At 23.3% G+C, this 24,000-nt stretch overlaps 5 protein-coding genes across 5 annotated transcripts in view; 3 read left to right on the top strand and 2 right to left on the bottom strand.

Moving 5' to 3' along the window:
- Positions 1-704: 704 nt before the first annotated feature.
- On the top strand, positions 705-1,596 carry DDB_G0272767 (hypothetical protein; the record flags this gene model as incomplete). Its single annotated transcript, XM_639862.1, has 3 exons — positions 705-943; positions 1,042-1,323; positions 1,398-1,596. The coding sequence occupies 3 exons, from the start codon at positions 705-707 to the stop codon at positions 1,594-1,596; spliced, it is 720 nt and encodes a 239-aa protein (XP_644954.1).
- Positions 1,597-2,313: 717 nt separating this feature from the next.
- DDB_G0272765 (hypothetical protein) lies at positions 2,314-7,903 on the bottom strand (the record flags this gene model as incomplete). Its single annotated transcript, XM_639861.1, has 5 exons — positions 2,314-6,695; positions 6,789-6,824; positions 6,912-7,509; positions 7,626-7,684; positions 7,849-7,903. The coding sequence occupies 5 exons, from the start codon at positions 7,901-7,903 to the stop codon at positions 2,314-2,316; spliced, it is 5,130 nt and encodes a 1,709-aa protein (XP_644953.1).
- Positions 7,904-9,322: 1,419 nt separating this feature from the next.
- Positions 9,323-18,847, top strand: pks15 (beta-ketoacyl synthase family protein; the record flags this gene model as incomplete). Its single annotated transcript, XM_639860.2, has 1 exon — positions 9,323-18,847. The coding sequence occupies one exon, from the start codon at positions 9,323-9,325 to the stop codon at positions 18,845-18,847; it is 9,525 nt and encodes a 3,174-aa protein (XP_644952.2).
- Positions 18,848-19,312: 465 nt separating this feature from the next.
- Positions 19,313-21,826, top strand: helF (DEAD/DEAH box helicase; the record flags this gene model as incomplete). The annotated part of the gene is made up of 1 exon (XM_001134628.1): positions 19,313-21,826. One exon carries the CDS (start codon positions 19,313-19,315, stop codon positions 21,824-21,826), a length of 2,514 nt encoding a protein of 837 aa, XP_001134628.1.
- A 271-nt stretch (positions 21,827-22,097) lies between these two features.
- DDB_G0273005 (hypothetical protein) overlaps positions 22,098-24,000 on the bottom strand; it is a gene marked incomplete at both ends in the record, with an annotated part of 2,075 nt that continues 172 nt past the window's right edge. Inside the window, 2 exons of the mRNA XM_639858.1 lie at positions 22,098-23,602; positions 23,704-24,000. The exon at positions 23,704-24,000 is cut by the window's right edge and continues 172 nt beyond it. Of these exons, the coding sequence (XP_644950.1) occupies positions 22,098-23,602; positions 23,704-24,000 (1,802 nt within the window). The remainder of the gene's footprint in view (positions 23,603-23,703) is intronic.

The following is a 24,000-nucleotide window of genomic DNA, read 5'->3' as shown; positions in this document are numbered from 1 at the left end:
AAATAAAAAATAAAAAATAAAAACCAAATAATAATATTAATAATATTAATAATAATAATAAAAAAAAAAAAAAATAAATAATTACAGTCTACGAAAAATAGACGGCGTTAAAAAAAAAAAAAAAAAAAAAAAAAAAAAAAAAAAAAAAAAATAAAAAATTATAAAATGTCTGGATTTTTTTTAAAAATTAAAATATCTTATTTTTTTGCGAAAAAAAGAAATGTGACCTTACAGTTAAAAAGATACAAAGAGAATCTTTTTATTTTTGACCAAAAACAAAGTTAATTAGTTATTTTGAGATTATTTTAAGAAAGTGATCGAATCCAAATCCTATATTCTTTTTTGGTTTTTTTTTTTGTTTTAAAGCTTCTAAAATAAAATTTTTAAAACCGTCAAAATAAAATTTTCTTAGTGCAGCTTCAAATGGAAATTTCTATTGCCTTTCTTTATTTAATCAAATTTTTTTTTTTTTTTTTGTGTTTGCTAAAAAAAAAAAAAAAAAAAAACCAAAAATTAATTTTTTTAAATTTGATATCATTTTGTGTATTTTTGAGGGTTCTATTTTTATACACAAAATTTCATATTAAAAATAAAAATAAATCTTTTTTTTTTTAAAAAATAAAAAAAAAAAAAAAAAAAAAAAAAAAGGAAAATTAAAAGGATTTTTTTTAATTTTTATTTTTTTTATTTTTTAAAACTGAAAAATGTCACACAAATTGATTGCTTTTTTTGTTATTTGTTTGGTTGCAATTGTTTCATCAGTTGAATTGGATATTCATATCAATTTAGATCCAACAACTAATGAGGTTGCAATTGATTATAATAATTTGTTACATAAATATGCTCCAAATGATCAAGTTTTCCTTGGTTCAAAATCAATTCCACATATTACATTATATTTAACTGATTTCGTTCAAGAACAAATACCATTAGTTCAAAATGGGTAATATAATAAAAATAAAAATAAAAATAATAATTAATAATAATTTTTTTTTTTTAAAAAAAAAAAACTAATTTTAAAATAATAATAATAAATTTTAGAATTTCACAAATCTTCCCATTACTAAATCAAGCAGGTAAAAATTGTTTAGTTCAAATGACAACAATTGATATTTCAGCACAATATGGTATGTGGTTAGTACAAAATAATCAATGTTTACAATATTTATCAGATTTGGTTGTAAATAATACTTTTCAATATATCACACCAAATCAAACTATCCCAGATTGGGTTTATTCATTACCAGAACCATTAAGAGATGAAAAAATTGCAATGATTAAAAAATATGGTTCTCCAAACGTTTTTGATCAATTTCAACCACAGTAAGTATAAAAAAAAAAAAAAAAAAAAAAAAAAAAAAAAAATACTCACCGACTATATAAAAAAAAAAATATAGTGTCACATTAGCATGGGATGAAATTGATAATTTGACAATTGCATTTAATCAAGTCGATGTTCAACCAACTAGTTTTTATTCACCAAGTATTGGTATTGGTAATACAGGTCCATATGGTACAGTTTTAGATAATTATTATGGAACTTTCAATTTTAGTAATAATAATAAAAATAATAATAATAAAAGGAGAATTAAATAGGTATTAAAAAAATGAAAGAAAAAAAAGAAAAAAAATTAAAATTTAATAAATAATATTTCTTAACATTTTTTAATTTTATTTAATTTATAAAAATAAAAAAATAAATCTTAAAATTAGAAATTCATATTTAACTCTTTTTCGTTGGCGCATACCCCACTTTTATAAATAGTATGAGTCTACAAGTTATCAAATTTTAAGAAAAATGGTCCATAAATTAATTTATCTTTTCTTTTTTGAAATAAAAAAAAAAAAATTTTGTTTTAATTTGTTTAAATTTGTTTTTATTTTTATTTATTTTATTTTAATTTATTTTGTTATATATATATATATTTATTTATTTAATTTTTATTATTTACTAATTAATAAACAGATAAAATAAATAAACAATTATATATTTATTTGATAAAGTTTGATATATAAATATTTAATTTGCTACTGTTAAGTTGGTTGGGTCTACGTTGTATGGAAATAATTTTTTACCTATTTGTTAGGGAGATACCTTTAACCAATTTATTCCAAAAAACTTTAAAAATAAATAGATTTTAAATTAATAATATTAAAAATAAAAAAAAGAATTTTAAATTTAATAAATAATATTTCTACACATTTTCAATTTTAATAGTTTATTTAAAAGGTTTTTTTTTTGTTACTCTTTTTGTTTCTTTTTCTTTTTCTTTTTCTTTTTCTTTTTATTTTTTACAAAAATTAAAAGGAGATTTAATTGTGGTGTTCTTCAATTACTAAATCATCTTCTTTTGTTGTATTATTACTGATGTTATTATTATTATTATTTTCTTCAGGTAAAAATGGTGAAGAGATTGATAATGATAAAGATGAAGGTGTTGTTAAAGGTGATGGTTCTTCAATTACTGGTGTTATTGTAGTTGCTGTTGTTAAAGAAATTTCAATATTTTGCTCGTTTACTGTAATGATTGGTTGTAATAATGGTGAAGAAATTGTTGATGATGATGGTGTTGATGATGATGGTGTTGATGATGATGAAGTGTTTGATAAATCTTCTTTTTTCTCTAATTTCTCAATTTTAACTGTTGATGTAGTCGTTTCTGTAATGGTGGTAGTGGTAGTGGTGTCGTTGTTAATAATATTATTTTCAGCATTTTGATATTGATGTTTTGAAGCTCCGTCAATGATCACAGGCGAAGATGGTTCACTAACTCCTTGTTGTTGTTGTTGTTGTTGTTGATTATTTGAATGTGATAATGGAATTACCATTGAAGGTTCAAAAGAATTATTAATTAGATTATTATTATCATTTGAATCATCACCAATAATAAATTGTTTTTCAGTTGTAGTTGGAGGTGATTGGAAATTCTTTGTTAAATCTATACTAATAATATTATCAGAAGGGGTTGAGGAAAGAGGTTCGGTTGAAGAATAAGAATTTGGTAAAATTTGAGTCATTGAATCAGTTGGTTTTTCTAATTGAACAACTGGAATTAATGATTGATTATTATTATTAAATATTGTTGAATAATTTTCTAAAACTGTTAAATGTGATGATCTATCAGTATTATTAATATCGAAACCTAGTTTCTCAGTTGCAATACGATTTATAAATTGTTGACGAGCCTCTTGATTATTACCGAAAATAGTTCTTTCTTCAACGATTGCACTACCTTGAACTGGAGGAACATAGTTTGAAAGGAATGATTGCTTTGACATAATGGTTGGTAAAAGGATTTCACAATCGATAACACTTGTTACAGAAGTGAAGGGTGGTTTTCTATAAGCTAAAATAACATGGGCGCCTTTAATCCAACGTTTCTCTTTTTTATTTTTTGAAGGATCAGCTTTTGTACAATTGTAACCCCAACTACCAGTTGAACCATGTTGAGTGAATAAATGATTTTGCCATTCTTTTTGTTTTTTCAATTCAGTTTCTTTAATTGATTTTAAAAGTTGAGATTCATTTGGATTAGATTTACCAATAGGTTTATCATCTTTTAATTCTTTACCAAATAGATGAATCATGACAATATCATTCCAAAGCGAATTTGAAGCATCAGTAACATCATTAGCTCTACGACGTAAACAAATTTTATCAGCAAAGTTTTTAGGGAAATTTGAAAGAATTATCTTTAAGTGAGCACCAATTTCAATTAAAAGATCTGAAATTGGTAAAGATAATCTAGTTGTAACATTTGTTGAATTACTATTATTATAAGAATTGAATTGGAAATTCTTTAAAATATTTAATTTTAATAAATTTAATTTAATTTTATCAATTGATAATTTATCTCTCCAATTTGAACCATCTCTAAACCAATGTTGTTCTTCAGCAAGATCTGAACAAATTGATAAGAGTAATAAACCTAATTTAGATTGAGATGAAATATTTGAGAGTAAATTCAAAGTTTCATCATTTGAATATAAATTTTCTGCTAAACTATCCAATAGGGATAATTTCTCTCTAAAATCTAAAACTTTAAAGAAATGATAAATGGTTGAAGGTGTTTGAATCATTGTTGGACTATGAATATAAACATCTTGTTCAATATTAAGTTTTGCAAAATGTGGTTGAATTTTATCTAGTGATCTATGTACTTCAACATTACCAAGTGTCATTCTCTTCCAGCCGTCAGTTTGTTTTGGTTTAAATTCATAGACAACAATATTTCTTTGATTTGGGAAACGTGAATTTAACTTTTCCGATAATTTCTCTGCATACTTTATTAAATCTTTTTCCTTTGGTTTTCCAATGACAAATCTATCAACAACTTGAATGATTGGTATATGCTTCTCTTCTAAAATTGGAGTTCTTGGTGATAAATGTATACCTCTTGCATCCTCTTTCTTTAAAATGATTTGGTCCTTAACCACCGACGATGGCTCAGAATAGGTTAGATTATATTCAATTGACATTGGTGATAATCTACTTAACCATTCTTGATATTCATCATTTGAACTAGTTCTAAAGTACCAAGTTGTCTCTGGTGTAACCAATTGGAAAGTTTGTAAATGATGTTGTTTCTCTGTACCAAATTGATTACCTCTTGTCAATGAAAATCTCTTTAAATTTAATATTTTAATTGCAACATTGTTGTTGTTAGATTTTTTTTTACTCTTTTCTTCACGTTGATGTAATACCTTTGCATTTGTTAATAAATTGAAATAATATTTTTTATATGATCCTTCTGCTTTAAATTTAACATACAAATAACCACCATAAATATCATTATCATCTTCAATTATTGTTGAAATTGGACCAACACTTTTTCTTTCACCACCACCTGAAACATTTAAACCATTTAAATTATTATTATTATTATTTTCATTTATATTTATATTATTATTATTATTATTATTATTAATTGGTGATAAAGTTTTAATTTGTTGTAAAATTTCAAAAAATTGTTGAATTTTTGAAATTGAATTTTCTTTAAGTTTTTTATCTTTTGATGGTGAAAAATTAATTTTAAAACCTAAATGTTGAAATTCTAAATTAATTGTAATGATTTCATTAGTTTCAGAATGTGGTTGAGTTAAACAAGTTAAATTAAAACTATCTAAATGAATTGTTTTAATTGGGTAGAGTGAATTTGATTTTTTAAAGATTGAAAGTAGGGTTAATTGTCTAAAGATTACAATGAAATATTCATTCTTTTTATCAACTAATAGATTTAATGATAGATCACCATTATCATCAACAGCCATATGTGGTGGTATAATTTGACCACAACCAGTGCCAGAAGGAATTCTATGTTTTAAAGCGTATAATAATTGTTTATGTTGTTTATAATAAACCAAAGTTGCTCTTTCAAATGTATTAATTGGGAAGATTTCATTCTCGATTGAGAAATTTTTACCAACCATTAAAACATGAATACCATGATGATAGGCAGCATTTAAAAATTCTTTTGATCTAATATACTCAGAGGCTGGATATAACAATTCATCCTTTACATAGTTATTATCTAGATAAATGATTGTTTTTGATCTAAAATCTTGAAGAAGTGTACGACCATCTGCTTTTCTATGATTTAACATAAAACCTTGATATAAACCAGAATTCCAAACATTTAATGTTAAACCTAATTGATGGGCTAATAACTTCCATTGAGTGATTTCATCGTATTCCGATTGGTTGTTAACCACTAATAAAATGTCACAATTGAATAATGATGATAAGTAACCCTCTGATAATTGAATTTCAAATGGTCTAGATTGGATTGGTTGTGGTGAATTGATCATGTCTTTAATATGACCTAAATAAAGTGAAGACTCAACCAAAACACGAGTGTATGGTTTAATATCAGGATTTACAAATGTCATTGTGGCCGATGCAAATTTCAATTGTTGTGGATTAATTAATTCAATGGTTGAATATAATCCATTCTCTGGATTATTGAATATTTTACCATTAACATCTCTCACTATAATATCGGTTGCGTTAATTGATGTATTACCACCACGTGTATTTAAATTAATTTTAAGAGTTGTAAATAAAACACGATTTGGTGATTTTTTATCAAACTCATTCGACTCAACACCAATCGATAGTAATGATTTATTCCAAATACTATAGGTAAATGGTGCCTCATCTGTCATTGTGACACAGTCTAAACCTTTGATAATCGATGACTGAACTGGATATTCAATGGTAAATGGTGATTTGGTAGCTGATACTCTTGCAAAGCTTTGATTGATACGATCCACTAAACATTGATGATCCATTGTAGAACTTTGAATAAATGGATTTCTTGGTAACACTCTAATATCATGACGATAATCTTTAATATGAAATATAATTTCCTTTGGTAAACTTGATTTGGTTTTCTCTACTATCCATCTTTGCATTGCAACCCTATTCTCTATTGGACATTCAACCCAACCATTATCACCAACATATGCCATAATATTTTGATGTGATGGTGTTGGCATACCACCAACATTTAAATGATCAACACTTAATCTAACATCTGAATCTGGTTCAATTATATTATATCCAATCGTATCTATATATCTTATCTTTTCAACATGTAAATCATATGGTGCTTCATATCTAACAACTCCATATTCATGAGTATTTAATAAAATTGAATATTTTCCTGGTATACCTGAAATACCATTATTACCATCTAGTATTTTTTTTTTTTTTTTTTTAAAATTAGTAATTTTTTTTTTTTTTTTTTTCCTTTTTTTTCAATAATAAAATTTAAATTTAAACTTACCAATACCATTACTACCACTATGTCCACTTGGACCACCTATTTTTTTTTTTTTTTTTTTTCGTTAGTATTTTTTTTTTTTTTTTTTTTTCCTTTTTTAATGTTAGAATTTAAATTTAAACTTACTAATACCACCTGGATTTGTATGATGTCTATATTGAGTTGTTGTACCACCTCTACCATCTGAAACTTGATAACTTTCACTCCAACTATAAGAGTTACCACCTGGTCCTCCTGGTCCACCTCTACCACCATGACCTTTATCACCACCCTTTCCAGGTATACCTGGACCTGTATCACTAACTCCTTGTTTTAAAATCATTAACAAATCCATATCTTCTTGATTATTCCTAATTGTAATATCATTACCATTACCTGACGATCCACCACTACCACCATTACCACCACTACCACCATTACCACCAGGTCCACCATTTGTACCTGAACTATGTCTTGTGGCATTCATACCTGCGCTACCAGGACCACCACTACCACCATCACCACCACGACCACCGCAACCACCATCTCCTCCTCTAGATGATAAATAGAGATGTGTTTGAGGATTACCTAATTCCAATGGTTCAACTCCTTTTCTAATTTCATGATGAATTGGTGTTGGTCCTAATGTATAATCTACTAAAATATTTTTAATTCCATCTGTTGCCAAAAAAACTTCAATACTACCTGATGGTGTACCATGATTACCATCTGCACCTCTAGATCCCTTTATTTTTTTTTAAAAAAAAAAAAAAATAAAAAAAATAAAAATATAATTTAGTATACATATTTATAATTTTAAAATCTTTTATTAATGGTTTGGAGAAAAAAAAAAAAACTTACATCACCACCACGTCCACCACCATATCCTCCACTACCACCATGAAGACCATTTGGACCATCTTTTTGAAAATTATTATTATAATAAAATCATTAATAATTCATTTGTTTTTGAAATTATTTGGAATAAAATTAATAAAAAAAAACAATAATTAGATTCCGATCTTGAAATTTATTTTTTATTTTTTATTTTTTATTTTTTAATGCCCAATATTTAAATATTTACCTGCACCATGAACACCATTGTTCAATAAACTTGCAACTACATTGGTAGTTGCCATCTTTTAAATTTTTTTTTTTTTATAAAAATAAATAATTGTTTTTTTATTGTTTTATTTTTATATTAATACTTATAATATTTGCTGAAACAATTGTTTCAATTGAACCAATAAAAAAAAAAAAAAAAAAAAAAAAAACAAAAGTTAAAAAATTAAAAATAAAAAACAATGTTTTATTTTTTATTTTTATATTATTATTTTTTTTATTTTTGTGTCAGAGTGTGGGGGTTTGATTTTGTGATTGTGTGGGGTGAGAAAAAAAAAAAATAAAAAAAAAGATAAAAAAAAAAAAAATAAAAAAAAAAAAAAAAAAGGATTTTTAACTGACAATAAAATATCTAATTTTTTTTATTTTTTTATAATTTTTTTTTTTCCAGTCGATGCTTTCAAAAAATCAAAAATTCATTTCATTGCCTTTTTTTTTTATCTTTTTTTTAGGTTAACATATTTTGGTGTTTTTTTTTTTTTTTTTTTCATTCTTTGAAATCAAGTCTTAATATAAAATTTTTTTTTTTTTTTTTTTTTTTTTTCAACATTGGGACCAGGATTAAGTTCACCCAATCGTAAATGGAAGTATAAAAAAGTCTGAATCTTTTTTTATTTTTTTTTTTTTCCTTTTAAAAATAAATTTGAAAACTTCCAAGAGATCAAATCATTTTTCTTTTTTTAACTCCCCAATGTTTTTGGGTTTTAAAAGTGTCGGAAGTTGGGAGTTTGTTATTATTTTAAAAAAAAAAAATTACTTTTAGCATTTTCTTTTTTTTTGCATGTGAAAAAACCGGTGTGATTTTTAAGGTAATTAATAATTAATTATTTAATAATTAACATTTTACTTGTTATTTTTTTTTGAATGAAAAAATGAAATTTTAAAGTGTAATTTTTTTACAATAGATAATTAAATAATTTTCAAAAAAAAATCTATATTTTGTGGTTTAAAAAGATTAGATCTGCACCATTATTTTATTTTTTTTTCATTTTATTATTCATTTTTTTTTTATTAATTATTTAATTTTATTTATTTTAAGAAAAAAAGAGCACCCAAACATACATAAAATGATATAAAAATGAGATTTTTTTTTTTTTTTTTTTTTGTGTCGATTTGGTGTTTTTGTTAATATTCTTTTTTTTTTTTTTTTTACAATTTTTTTTTTCAATTTTTTTTTTTTTTCTTCATTCATTTGAGTTTGTATATTCTGCAACAGATATAAAGAGATAAAATGAAGTTTTTTTAGTAAATAAATTTTATTTGAAAAACGATAAATTTCTAAAAAGGTTTAAAAGTAAGATTAATTAATTAACTATTAATATATATTTAATTTAATTTTATTTTATTATTAAAATTTTTTTTTTTTTTAAAACATATAAAATTATTAATTTACTAATATTCTCATTTATAAATTTAATAATAATAATAACAAAAATATGAATAATAATAATAATAATAATAATAATAATAATAATAATAATACTAATAATATTATTGATGATAATGATGAAATTGCAATTGTTGGTATTGGATTTAGATTACCATCGGGAGATATTTCTAAATCAAATGATTCACCAATTGAATTATGGGATAATTTAATGAATGGATTTGATGGTATTATTGAAAGTAGAGAAAGATGGAGTGATAATTTCAATGAATTGGGTGAAATTTCAAATGGAAATGCTGGTTTATTACCACTTGATGAATGGAAATCATTTGATCCATTATTTTTTGGTATTAATCCATCAGAAGCACCAAGCATTGATCCACAACAAAGACTATTATTAAAATGTACATGGGAAGCATTAGAAGATGCAAGAATTGATCCAATGAAAATTCGTGGTTCAAATACATCAGTTTTCATTGGTTGTTCAACTAATGATTATCAAAATCAACAACAAAATCAAATGAATAATAACAAATCTAATATATTCGGGTTGACAAATCATTCAATTTCAAATCGTATATCATATTGTTTTGATTTTCGTAATGAATCAATTACAATTGATACAGCATGTTCATCATCATTGAATGCTATTAAAATGGGTTACCAATCAATTAAATTCAGTAAGCAGAACAATTGTAATTTATCAATTGTCGGTGGTGTAAATTTATTGTTGGATACAAACGTTTCAAAATCATTCACCCATTTAAATATGTTAAGTAAATCAACTAATGGTACAGCAAGGTGTATGACATTTGATGAAAGTGCTGATGGATATGTCAGAGGAGAAGGTGTTGGAATTGTGGTTTTAAAAAGTTTAAAACAAGCATTATCAGATGGTAATACCATTTATTGTATTATCAATGGTGCAAGTTCAAATGTTGATGGTGGTGGTTTAAAAGATAAACAAAACTTTTTTTCACCTTCATCAATATCACAGTGTGAAAATATTAAAATGGCAATTCAATCAACCAATGGTAAAATTAAATTCAATAATATCGATTATATTGAAGCACATGGTACTGGTACACCAACTGGCGATCCAATTGAATTAGAAGCAATTTCAAATTCATTTAAACAATTAAATGATATTGCTATTGGTAGTGGTAGTTGTAGTGGTAGTAATAATAATACAACTCAACAACCATTATTAATTGGGTCAATTAAAAGCTCAATTGGTCATTTAGAGGCAGCATCGGGTGTTGCATCATTAATTAAATGTTGTTTAATGTTTAAAAATGGTTACTTTGTTCCAAATATTAATTTTAATAAACCAAATCCAATGATTAAATTTAATGAATGGAATTTAAAAGTTGTAACTGAACCAATTCAATTTAATACAAATAAACAAATAACAATGTTAATCAATAGTTTTGGTATTACTGGTTCAAATTGTTGTTTAATTTTATCACAATTTAAAAATAATGAAAATCAACAACAACAACAACAACAACAACAACAACAACAACAACAACAACAACAACAACAACAACAACGAGGACAGCAGCAATATGATAATAGTCAACCAAAAAAGTATTTAATACCTTTTTCAGCAAATTCAACTTTATCATTAAAGAAATATCAATCAATTATTGAAAGTGAAGAATTTCAATTAAAAATAAATTTTAATGAATTTGTTAAAAATCAAATTTTTAATAAATCTTTATCACTTTATCAACGTTTAGTAATTTTTTCGGTTTCAAATTGGGATGAATTTAATAAACAAAAACAATCACAAAAAGAAAAAGAAAAAGAAAAAGAAAGAGAAGGAGAAGAGAAAGAACAATTAAATAGAGTTCAAACATTAAATTCAAAGTCATCAACAATGTCAATGGTTCATAGTAAGAATCCTATAGTTGTATTTGTATTTGCAGGTCAAGGTTCACAATATAGTAGAATGGCAATGGAATTATATAATAGTGAACCAATTTTCAAACAATCAATCAATATGTTTGATAATAAATTATTTAAATATTATGGTTATTCAGTTTTTGAAAAATTCATATCAATTACTGATCATGATGATGATATTAGTATTCAACATCCAACAATCGCACAACCAATAATGTGTATGTTAGCTATATCATTATTTGAATTTTATAAACATTGGGGTATTGAAGCATCATTTATAGTTGGTCATAGTTTAGGTGAGATTCCAGCAGCTTATTGCTCAGGTATGATTACATTGGATACTTTATGTTATTTAATTTATCATAGATCATTAGCACAAATTCAAACACATTGTAATGGTGGTAGAATGTTATCAGTTAATATTAGCTCTGAAGATTATTTATCATCAAATTATTCAACTAAATACCCAGATATTGAAATTGCATGTTACAATTCACCAAATTCAATTGTATTAGGAGGTAAAGAACAACAATTAAATCAAATATCAAATGAATTAAAAGATAAAGGAATTTTCTCAAAAATGTTAGCTTCATTATCATCTTTCCATACTTCAAATCAAAAAATAGTAAAAGATGATATTTCAAAATTAAATATTGATTATGAATTACCAAAAATACCAATTTTCTCAACTGTTACAACAAATTTATATTATAATAATTTTAATGATAGCAATAATAATAGTAATAATAATAATAATAATGTAGAAACAACAACAACACCATTTAACTCTGAATATATTTATAATAATATAGTAGAACCAGTTAAATTTTCACAAACTATATCAAATTTATATAAACATATTGAAATAAATAAATTGGGAACTGATATTGTATTCATTGAATTAGCACCACATCCAACATTACAATTTTATTTAAAACAAATGATACCTGTATCAACAAATTATTTTAGTGGGAAAATATCAATTTATTCACCACTTCATAAGAAAAAGAATGATACTATGGAGATTCAAAAAACAATTGCTAAACTTTATTGTGAAAATAGATATAATATTAATTTTAAATCACAATTTGATTGTGGTAGTATTAATAACCACAACCACACAGTAATACCACCACTACAACAACCACAACCACAACCATTACCAAATTATCAATGGGATGATGAAAAGTATTGGAAAGAAGATTTGATTCAACAAAAACATAGAATTGAGGGACCACCAATTGATATACTTGGTTTATCAAACTATGATAATTCATCAAATGTTAAATCATATCAAACATTTATTGATATAAAGAAAGAACCATTCAAATATCTTAAAGGTCATATTGTAAATGGTAAATACTATTTCCCAGGTTGTGGTTACATTGATAATCTATTGAAATTATATCCATCACAAGATTTGACTATTAGTTCAATGGAATTTAAATCACCATTAATTTTAATAGATGGTATTAATCAATGTTTACAAACAAATGTTTTCCAAACTGGTAAAACTGAATTTAAACTTTATTATCACTTTAAAGATAATAAATCAAATGAATGGGTACAATCATGTATTGCTAATTTTCAATTATTAAATAATAATAATAGTAATAATAATAATAGTAATAATAATAATAATAATAAAAAATTAAATTTACAAGAAATAATTTCAAAAAAGTGTAATAAAACAAAAATATCAAGAATTGATTTATATCAACATATAAAATCAAAAACAGGTTTAACTTATAATGATGAATTTCAAGGTGTTATTCAGTGTTTTTTAGGTGATAGTTGTTCTTTATCAGAAGTTACTGTTAATTCATCAACATCAAAATCATTTTTTAAAACACAATTATTAGATAGTTGTTTACATGGAATGATTGCATTAATTCAAGAAAATTGTCAACTAGTTTTTCATAAAATTGAAGGATTAAAATATTATTCATCAAATTTACAAGTATATGAAACAAATGATATTAATAGTAGTAATAATAGTATTTTCGTTTATTCAAAATTTAAATCAAGATTAGGAAATTCATATTTAGCATCAATTATTATAATGTTAAAAGATGGTACGATTTTAATTGAAATTGAAAGAGTAATTTGTAAATCATTAAAAATAGTTAAAAATCCCTTAGAAATTGAATATCCAATTGATTTAGTATATTCAAGATATTTACAACCAAGAGATTCACCAATTGGTGCACCTTCATCATTTAAATCACTTTATGAATCTGATCAATTTAAATCAAAAGATATCTATAGTTCAAATATTTCAATTTATCAAAATTTTATATCATCTTCATTGTTTTTAAATATTAATAAAAGAAATTCAAATATAACAATTAAAGAAATTGAAAATCAATCAATTGATCAATTATTTTTAAATTTTAAATCAATTTTTATTAATAAAAATTTAGAAAATTCAATTCAATATGAAAGATTATTTAAATCAGTTTTTAAAACTATAAAAATGTTTGGTTATAAAAATAATAATAATAATAATTTTAAAGAATTAAAAAAACAAATGGAAAATAATAATAATTATAAAATTTTAAAGAGATCAACTAGAGTAATTTCAAAACAATTATTTCCATTTGAAAATGAAAATGATTCAAATTTAGATAGTCCACAAATTTTATTTGAAGATGGTTTACTTGATAAATTTTATTCAGATACTGAATTTGTTGCAAAAAATCATCAATTACTTGCTGAAATTATTAAAGAATCTATTAAACCATTGGTATTGAAAAAAGAGAAAATCACAATAAGAATTTTAGAATTTGGTGGTGGTGTTTCTTCATTATCAATGGTTGTATTAAATAAAATTACTCAATTACTTGAAGAGAGTAATAATGTTTTTAATCAAATTGATATTGAATATACATGGAGTGATATTTCAACGTCATTCATACCAGATGCAAAATTAAAATTATCAAAAATTATAAACAATAATAATAATAATAATAATAATGAGAATAATAATGATTTAGATTTAGATGGTGGTAAATTTGGTATAAAAATAATTTATCGTTCATTAGATTTAGAAGAACCATTAATTGAAAAACAAAATTTGAAATATTCATATTATGATTATGTAATAATGTCAAATGTATTACATGTGGTTAAAGATATTAGATTTTCAATTGATCAAATTTATAAAGTTCTTGTACCAAATGGTCAATTATTATTTATAGAACCACCATTTAATTCAATAATTCTAGATAATGTATTTGGTGTTTTCAATCAGTGGTGGTCATTTCAAGATACTGATATCAGAAAAGATAGTTGTTGTATGAATCAACAATCTTGGTTCGATTTATTAACAAATCATAATTTTAAATATATAATAATGTCAAAAGAATTAGAATCAGTTTCTTTTTTAATTCATTGTAAAAAACCATCAATTCTAGAAATTAATATTAATAATAATAATAATAATAATAATAATAATAATAATAATAATAATAATAATAATAATAATAATAATAATAATAATAATTATGAAGATAATGTTATTATATTTTGTAATGAAATTGATAAAGATAATAAGAATAATAATAATCATTTTATTAAAATGTTAGAATCAATTTATTCATTTAAAATTATTATTAAAATTTCAAGTATTAAAGAATTTATAGAATTAGAAGAATCAAATATTATTACAAATAAATCAATAATTTATTTTATTAAACCTATTGAACAATTAAACTTTGAAAATTTTAAATTGGTAACATTTGAATTTATTGAAATTAATAAGAGATTATTATCATCAAATAATTTAAAATGTAAACATGTTTTAATTACAACCAATGTAAATAATGGTAAAAATTATTTATCAGCATCAGTTATTGGAGCTGCAAAGTATTTTGAAGAGTTTTCAGAACAATTACAACTTTTCTATATAGATTTTGATCAACAATCAATTGAAAATTTAAATTTAATTTCAAAAATTGATTCTTTAATTGATGAGACTATTAATACTCAAAAGGAATTTATAATAATGAATAATGAAATTTATTATGAAAGATATAAAAAAGAATCAATTAAAAATTTAATCAATACATTTAAATCAAATTCATTTGAATATGGTATTGGTGTTAGTAATGATTCTTTTTCAAATGTTTATTTAAAATTAACATCAAATTTAGAATATAAATTAAAATCGAGAAAAGAAATTATTAAATCGAATAAGGTTGAAGTGAATGTATTAAGTTTAGGAGTGAATTATAAAGATTATTTAGTATATTGTGGATTGGTTCCGCCAGAGATTTGTAATCGTAAAGGTGATATTAACAATCCAGAGATTGGTATTGATTTCTCTGGTATCATTACAAGGGTTGGAAAAGATTGTGGTGAAGATCAATTTAAAGTGGGTGATGAAGTTTATGGAATTGCGTTCGATTCGTCATCTTCTCATATTATCATTGATAAAGATTACATTGTAAAGAAACCAACCAATTTAAGCCACTCAGAGGCAGCATCAATACCAGCAGTGTATTTAACATCTTTATATTCAATATTCAATATTGGTAATTTCAATATCCAAGATAATGAATCAATTTTAATTCATTCAGGTACTGGTGGTGTTGGTTTATCTGCATTGAATATATTGAAATGGAAAGGTCATAAATCACATCTATTCGTTACAGTAGGTTCAAAAGAGAAAGAGCAATATCTTATTGACACCTATGGTGATTTTATCACTGGAATTTATTCAACAAGAAATAAAGATTATGTAAAACAAATTAAATTAAAATTAAAACAATTGGGATCAAATAAAAAAGGTGTTGATTTAATATTGAATACATTATCAAGTGATTATTTAGATTCAAATTTCAAATGTTTGGAATGTGGTGGTAGAATCGTTGATTTATCAATCACTCATTTAAATCCAAATGAATATATAGATTTTAGTAAATTCAAATATAATTATGGTTATCATAATGTTGAATTATTATTTATAAATAAAAGAAAACTTCAAATTTTATTTTTACAAATATCAAATGCAATTGAAAATAATCAATTAAATTTAATACCAATTAATGAATATTCAAATTTAAAAATAAAAGAAGCAATTGAATTTATAAATGAACGTAAACATATTGGTAAAATTATTGTAAATAATAATATTAATTTAATAAATAAATTAATTGAAAATAATAATTTCAATAGTAGTAGTAGTAGTGGTAGTAGTAGTGGTAGTGGTAGTATTGATGTTAAGGAACCAATTTTAAAATCAAATTATAAAATAAATAATGATAATTTAGGTTCAACAATATTAGTTACAGGTCAAACGGGGATAGTTTTAGAGATATTAAAATGGATTGTTAAATTTTCAGATTGTGTTAAAGATATTATAATATTTTCAAAATCACCAATGAAATGGGAATTAGAATTATTAGTAAACAATAATTCAAATATTAGATTTCATTTTAAGAGTATTGATATTTGTAATGAAAGTTTAGTAAATGAATCAATCGATCAAATATTAAAAGATAATCCATTGATAAATAATGTTGATTCAATTTTTCATTTTGCATTTCAACAAGTTTCTAGAAAAGTTAATAAAATTGATATGGAAAGTTTGGATATTTCACATGGTGCAAAAACATTTGGTGCAATTAATTTACATAATCAATCGATAAAGAGGAATTGGAAATTAAAACAATTTGTAATGGCATCTTCAATTGCTTCAATCATCGGTTCTTCAAAACAATGTTCTTATGTTTGTGCGAATAATGTTTTAGATTCATTATCAAGATTTAGAAAATCAATTGGGTTACCATCAATTTGTACAAATTATGGTTCTTTAGGTGATGCAGGATTTGTATCAAGATTTGAATCAGTTGGTGAAATGTTAGTTGGTCAAGGTTTAAATCCAATCTCTACAAATTTAATTTTAGGTTCATTAGATTTACAAATTCAAAATCAACATTTATCAACAAATCTTTTAATTTGTAATTTCAATTTTCCAGCTTTTAAAGTAAATGCTCAAATTCCTAAACAAAAATTTGATTTTATTATTAATTCAATCGATGGTGGTGGTGGTGGTTCCAATAGTAGTAGTGGCAGTGGTGGTGGTGGAAAAGTTGTAGATTCATTAAATATTAAAGATATTTTCATTAATAAAATATCAGAATTCCTTTCAATTGAATCATCTAAAATTAATCAAGATTTACGATTACTTGATTATGGTGCAGACTCATTATTAACTGTTCAATTAAAAAATTGGATAGATAAAGAAATCTCTCCAAATATTATTACAATTCAACAAATTCAAAATAATACAATCTCTTTAGTAATTAAAATTATCATTACAGCTATTGATAATAAAAAAATAAAAGATAGTAATCAACAATCAAATAATAATGAAAATATTAAAACTGGTTCATTCATTGGGGGTAAAAGTAAAAATAATAATGTTAAAAATTTAAAATTTTGGAAAAAACAAATTAAATTAAAAGTTATTGGTAATGAATTTTCATCATCAACATCATCGTATGTAAATATTACTAAAAATGGTGGTACTAGTAAAAATAATAAAAGAATATTATTCCCTTTTTCAAGTGGTGGTTATTTAAGTACTTATTTATTATTTAATTTAGTTAAAGATTCAAATTGTTCTATAGTTTATTGTTTAAATACATCAATTGATTTAATAATTCAAAGCCTAAAGTACCATCAATTATATTTTAATTTAAATCAAAATGAAATTTCAAAAATTAATATTATATCAGTTTCATCAGAAAAAGACTATAATCAATTATTCATCAAAAATAATGATATAAATTTAATAATTATTGTTTCAAGTGATTCATTTCAAGATTCAATTTTATTTGAACAAGAATTTAATGAAACTGAATTAAATTTGGTTAAAGAATTAATTAAATCTTTAATAATTAATGGTTATTGTAATAATAATGATAATAATAATAATAATAATAATAATAAAATTTCAATTATAAATATATCATCAATATATATTTATTTAGGAATATCAAATGAATTTATTAATGAAAATGAATATAATAGTATTGAAATTCCAAATTTTGAATCAATTGAAAAATTACCATTATCAAGTGGAAAAATTCAAAGTAGTTTATTAATTGAACATTTTCTAAAAGATTGTTCAATAAAATTTAATATACCATCAACAATGATAAGAATTCCTCCAATTTTTTCAAATATTGAAACTGGTTTAGGAAATGAAAATGAATTATTACAATTATTTTTACAATCTTGTCATTCAATTGGATTTTATCCAAACGTTTCTACATCATATCCAACCATTCCAATTAATCATTTATCAAATTTAATTATAAATCAAATAAATAATCAAAATTATTATGAGCATGATAATGAAAAAGGAAAATTATTATTTAATACAATTAATTTAAATAATAATAATAGTAATAATAATAATATAAATTCACAACAGATTAATCAAATATTAAAATGTGAATTTAATTGTAAACAGATTGAATTTAATGATTGGATTCAAATTTTAACAGATTCAAATAATTCTTCTTGTGTTTATAAATATTTACAACTTCATAATATAATTACAAAATATAGTAATAGTAATACTGACACCATTCAAGAAAATAATTTAGAAATTATAAATCAAATGATTATTAATCATTTAAAACAAAAAAAGTAACAAATAAAAAATAAAAAAAAAAATTAAATTTTTAATCTTTATTACTTTTATTTTATATAGTAATAATATTTTCAAACCAAAAAAAAAAAAAAAAAAAAAAAAAAAAAACAAATACACAGTCCCCCGAAAATAACCTGATTTTTTTTTTTTTTTTTTTTTTTTTTTTTTTTTTTTTTTTTTTTTTTTTTTTTTTTTTTTTATTCCCTCTCGTTTATTGTAATTGTTTTTTTTAATAATGATTAATAATTAAATTCTAAAAATAAAATAAAATTTTGATTAAAATGTGTTACAGGGAAAAAAAAAAAACAAAATAAGATTGGTTGAAACAAACACTTTTTTTTTTTATTTTTTTTTTTTTTTTATTTTTATTTTTTTATATTTTCGAGAAAACGGGAATTTATTATGTTTTACCCCTATTTCTTTCAATATATAAAAATATAATATAAACAAATAAAATTTAATAAAATGACTAAAAATGATTTACAAACTTATATTCAACAAAAAAGAATAGGATATTTACCAGTATACCATTCAGAGTGTAGAGGACCTGACCACGAGAGAGAATATCGTACACACATACGCGTTGGTGAAATTAATTCAAAACATAACAATAAAATTGTATATTCCGATTGGTATAAAAATAAAAAAACAGCAGAATCATGTTGCGCAATAAAAGTTTTAAATTATTTAAATCAACAGGGAAGAGAAGATTTAAATAATAAATATCAAGAACAAAAAAAAACTAGACAACAACAAGAACAAGAAATAGAATCACCACCACCACAACAACCACAACAATTAACATATCAAACAAAACAATCAATAGATTCATTATTTTCAAAATTTATTAGTATAGATAAAAATAAAATTAAAGATGAATTAATTGAAAAACAAAAAAATGATGGAAATTTATTAAGTGGTGGTTTTAGTTATTTACATTTTAATGAACCAACTCAAATGGAAAAGGATAATGAAATTGAAAGATTAAAGAGAACACTTGGTGATTTACAACAAAGAGTTGATACTATGAATAGCATTTTTCAAGATGAAAATTGTAATAATCTTACACTCGGTCAAATTAAAACAATTGGTATGCCAATTATAAAAACATTACAACAGGGTGATGATGGTAAACCAATGGAGATGAATAAGAGTAAACCAAGAGATTATCAATGTGAACTCTATAGAAAATCAATGGAAAAGGATATAATATGTTGTTTACCAACTGGTTTAGGTAAGACTTTAATATCATGTTTGGTGATAAAGAAAATGAAGCAATTGAATCCTTCAAAGCAAATAGTTTTCATTGTAGATAGAATCCCATTGGTAATCCAACAATCAGACGTAATAGAGACAGAGACGGGGTTAAAGGTGTTATCAGCTCACGGTGAAACATTTAAACCAGTTCAATTGAAGCAAAGATTTGATGTTTTGGTGGTGATTGGTGATTTATTCAATAAACTTTTATCAAATGGTGATTTAAATATACTTAGTTTCTGTTTGATTGTTATCGATGAAGCTCATCATATAGTTAAAGAGCATTCATTCGCTAAATTATTACGTGATAAATTAAATACGATTCCAGAGATTTGTCATCCAAAGATTTTAGGTTTAACTGCGTCACCAGCTGGTAAAAAAGATTTTTTCAATACTTTATTATCCTTGAAATTAATTTCAAAAGTTAGTCGTTGTGAAATTATAAAACCAACTAATCAATCAATCATTCCATATATTAATCAAAAGAATATTAAAATCATACCAATTCCAACAAATAATTTAGAACGTCACTCAATTCAAATCTTAAAAGATTTAATTTCAAAATATAAACCAAATCTTAGTAATAATCAAGAATTATTTGATTCTGTTACTTCAGTAATTGATAGTAATACTTTAAAAGGTTTAGGTGTTGGTGGTGGTGGTGGTGGTTCCAATAGTAGTACTCAAAATCATAATTTAAATAAGTTTTTATCATCATTTTTTGAAAAAATTAATGATTTTATTAATTTTAAAATGTTTGGTAGTGCAATTCCAGTTGGTTTAAATTTAAAATCCTTTTTAATTGAAGAGATTTCAAATATTGATGATGTAGAACTTCAATCAGAGATTTTAGCAATGGTTCATTCGTTACCTTGTGATGAAGAGATTGCGGATAGTATTTCAAAGTTAGAGATTGCGTTACAAATTTTGGATGAAAAAAAGAGTGATGATTTAAAAGCAATCATATTTGTAAAAACAAGAGACGTAGCAAAGAAAGTTTATTCACTTTTGGATCAATTAAGAATGGGTGATAGATTCTCTTTTATTAAACCAAATTTAGTAGTTGGTCATGGTTCTATTGGTGGAATGTCAATATCATCTCAAAAGAAGGCTATAGAAGAGTTTAGAAGTGATCAATGTAATGTTATAGTTGCAACTAGTGTAGTGGAAGAAGGATTCGATGTACCAGAATGTAATATTGTAATTAGATTAGATCCACCAACAACCGTTACTGCTAATATTCAATCAAGGGGTAGATTAAGAAATAGGGATAGTTATTTCTATGGTATTGTCAAAGTTGATGATCCAAGAGAGGATAACATCTATGAGTTCTTTAAAAATCAAGAAAGATATTTAGAAGAGGCTATTAATTTCTTAAAAACTGGTGAACTTCCAATATCTTTAAAACAACAAAACTATACAACTCAAGTTAATCAAGTTGATGAAGAAATGGATACAAATTCCTATTTTGCTTCTGCTAGTGCTTTGGTTCAAGAGATGGTTATTCAAGTTAAAAGACATACATTTGATTTTGGTATAGCTTGGGAACATACTCCTGATGGTTCTGGTTTTTTTAATGCTATTGCTACTTTCTATATAAATAAAGAAGCTGCACATTCTCATTTTAAATCTGGTCAAAATAAAAAAACTGCAAAAGAAAATACTTGCAAATCAATTTTACAATCTGGTTTAATTTATAATTTAATTAAAAATTTAGAGTAAAATTTTTAAATAGTATAATAATAATAAATAATAATAATAATAATAATAATAAATTATAATAATAATAATAATAATAACAATAATAAAAATAATAATAAAATGTATGTTGAAATAAAATGTATTTTATTTAAAATTTTTTTTTTTTTTTTAAAAAAATAAAATTTGTTTAGATTGTAATGATAGTATGAAGTAGTATTATATTATTTTTTTATTTATATTAAAAAAAAAATGTGTATATTATATTGTTGGTTATTATTATATAAAAAATAATTTATGTAAGATCAAATGATCTTTTTCTTGAAAATTTGAATATTATTTCTGGATCATTATTTTTAGAATTACTATTATTATTTTTATTATCATTAAATGAATCATTATTTAATAAACTAGAAATTGATGCTTTATCTTTTGAACTATTATTATCATTATTGTTATTTTTATAATTATTGTTATTATTATTATTATTATTATTATTATTATTATTATTATTATTATTATTATTATTATTATTATTATTATTATTATTATTATTATTATTATTATTATTATTTTTATTATTATTAATATTATTATTGTTATTATTATTATTATTTAGGTTAATATGATTTGGAACTTGATGATCGTGATCATTTTCAAAGTCATCATCATTTGAATTATAATCTTCTATTAATTTTGGTAATTTTTCGGATTTATATATGGTACTTGGTGAAACCAAGTTATGATGATTACTGCTATTATATATATTGTTATTATTATTGAATTGTTGAGAATTGGATCTCTTTGTTTTTGTATTTATAATAAAGTTATTAAAATTATTACTATTATTATTTGAACTATTACTACTATTAACAATTGATAATATTTGAGGTTTGGTTGATGGTGAATCCAATTGGAAGAAATTACTACCCAATGATTTACTTCTAGGTCTGGACATTGAATTACTACCTCCAGAATTTATTAAAATTGGTGATGAAATACCAAGATTTGATAAATCATGAATATAGTCTCTTGAATTATTATTATTATTATTATTAATAGAATTGTTATTACTATTATTTGAATATGAAGAAGAAGATAATGAAGAAGAGGATGATGATGATGAAGAGGAAGAGGAAGAGTAAGATGAGGGATGATGTAAATTAAACCCATTCATACTTCCATTAGAATTACTTCTATTATGGCCGCTATGATATGAATGTGGAGTACTTGAAATTAAAGATTTTGGTGTTGAGTTACCACTTCCACAACTAATATTGTTGTTGTTGTTGCTGTTGTAGTTGCTGCCATTGTTGTTGTTGTTGTTATTGTTGTTACCATTTGGACCACTATTAAAATGAACTGGTGAATATCTATTTGATCTCGAAACTGTTTGAATATTATTTGAAGAAGTATTTAAAAAGTTTGGTGGTGTTGAACTAACTAACAATGGTGTTGTATTGATACTACCGGAATTTGATGGCGATAGGTGAGGATAATTTGGGGAACTATTATTACAACTACTTAATAAATTATTTGGTGATAATAATGGTGATGTATATAATTGTGGTGATGATGGTTCATTTGAATATGGTGATCCATTATTATTATTATTATTACCATTATTGTTACCATTACTCAACGAGGATGATGAATCATTTAATCCATTCTCCTCCCATGGATCTGACATATCTTTTAATTTCCAAAAACCATAACATTCATGATGATCGGCACCACTTTCGAACAATCTTCTACAATGAGATAATGCATCTTGTAATTGTTTTCTCCATCCAGGGGTTTCTTTAAAAATTTAATTTAAAAAAATGGAAAATTAGAAACTGGAAAATTAAAAAAAAAAAAAAAATAGAATAAAATATAATAAAAATATTGATTATAGTTACTTTTCTTTTTGGTACAAATTAAAGACCAATGAGTTGCAACATAACCATAAACATCTTTTTTTAGATTAAAATATTCTTTTTCTGGATATAAATTCTTTAAGGAATAAAAAACAACACGTAAAATTGAAACCCAAGAAACGGATCTTGAAGAAAGACATGGAGGTGAATCCTTATTACAAATCAAGCAAATTGATTTATGAGCACAAATGGTTGGATAATTATCATTATTAATATTTGCTTTAAAATTAAAAAATAATCCAGAATTTGGATTATTTTTTATATTATTAAAATAATTAC

Source organism: Dictyostelium discoideum (assembly GCF_000004695.1).
Source record: "Dictyostelium discoideum AX4 chromosome 2 chromosome, whole genome shotgun sequence".
In the NCBI taxonomy this organism is placed as follows: Eukaryota; Evosea; class Eumycetozoa; order Dictyosteliales; family Dictyosteliaceae; genus Dictyostelium; species Dictyostelium discoideum.
The sequence above is the reverse complement of the archived record's forward strand: the minus strand, read 5'-3'. Positions and strand labels throughout refer to the sequence as shown.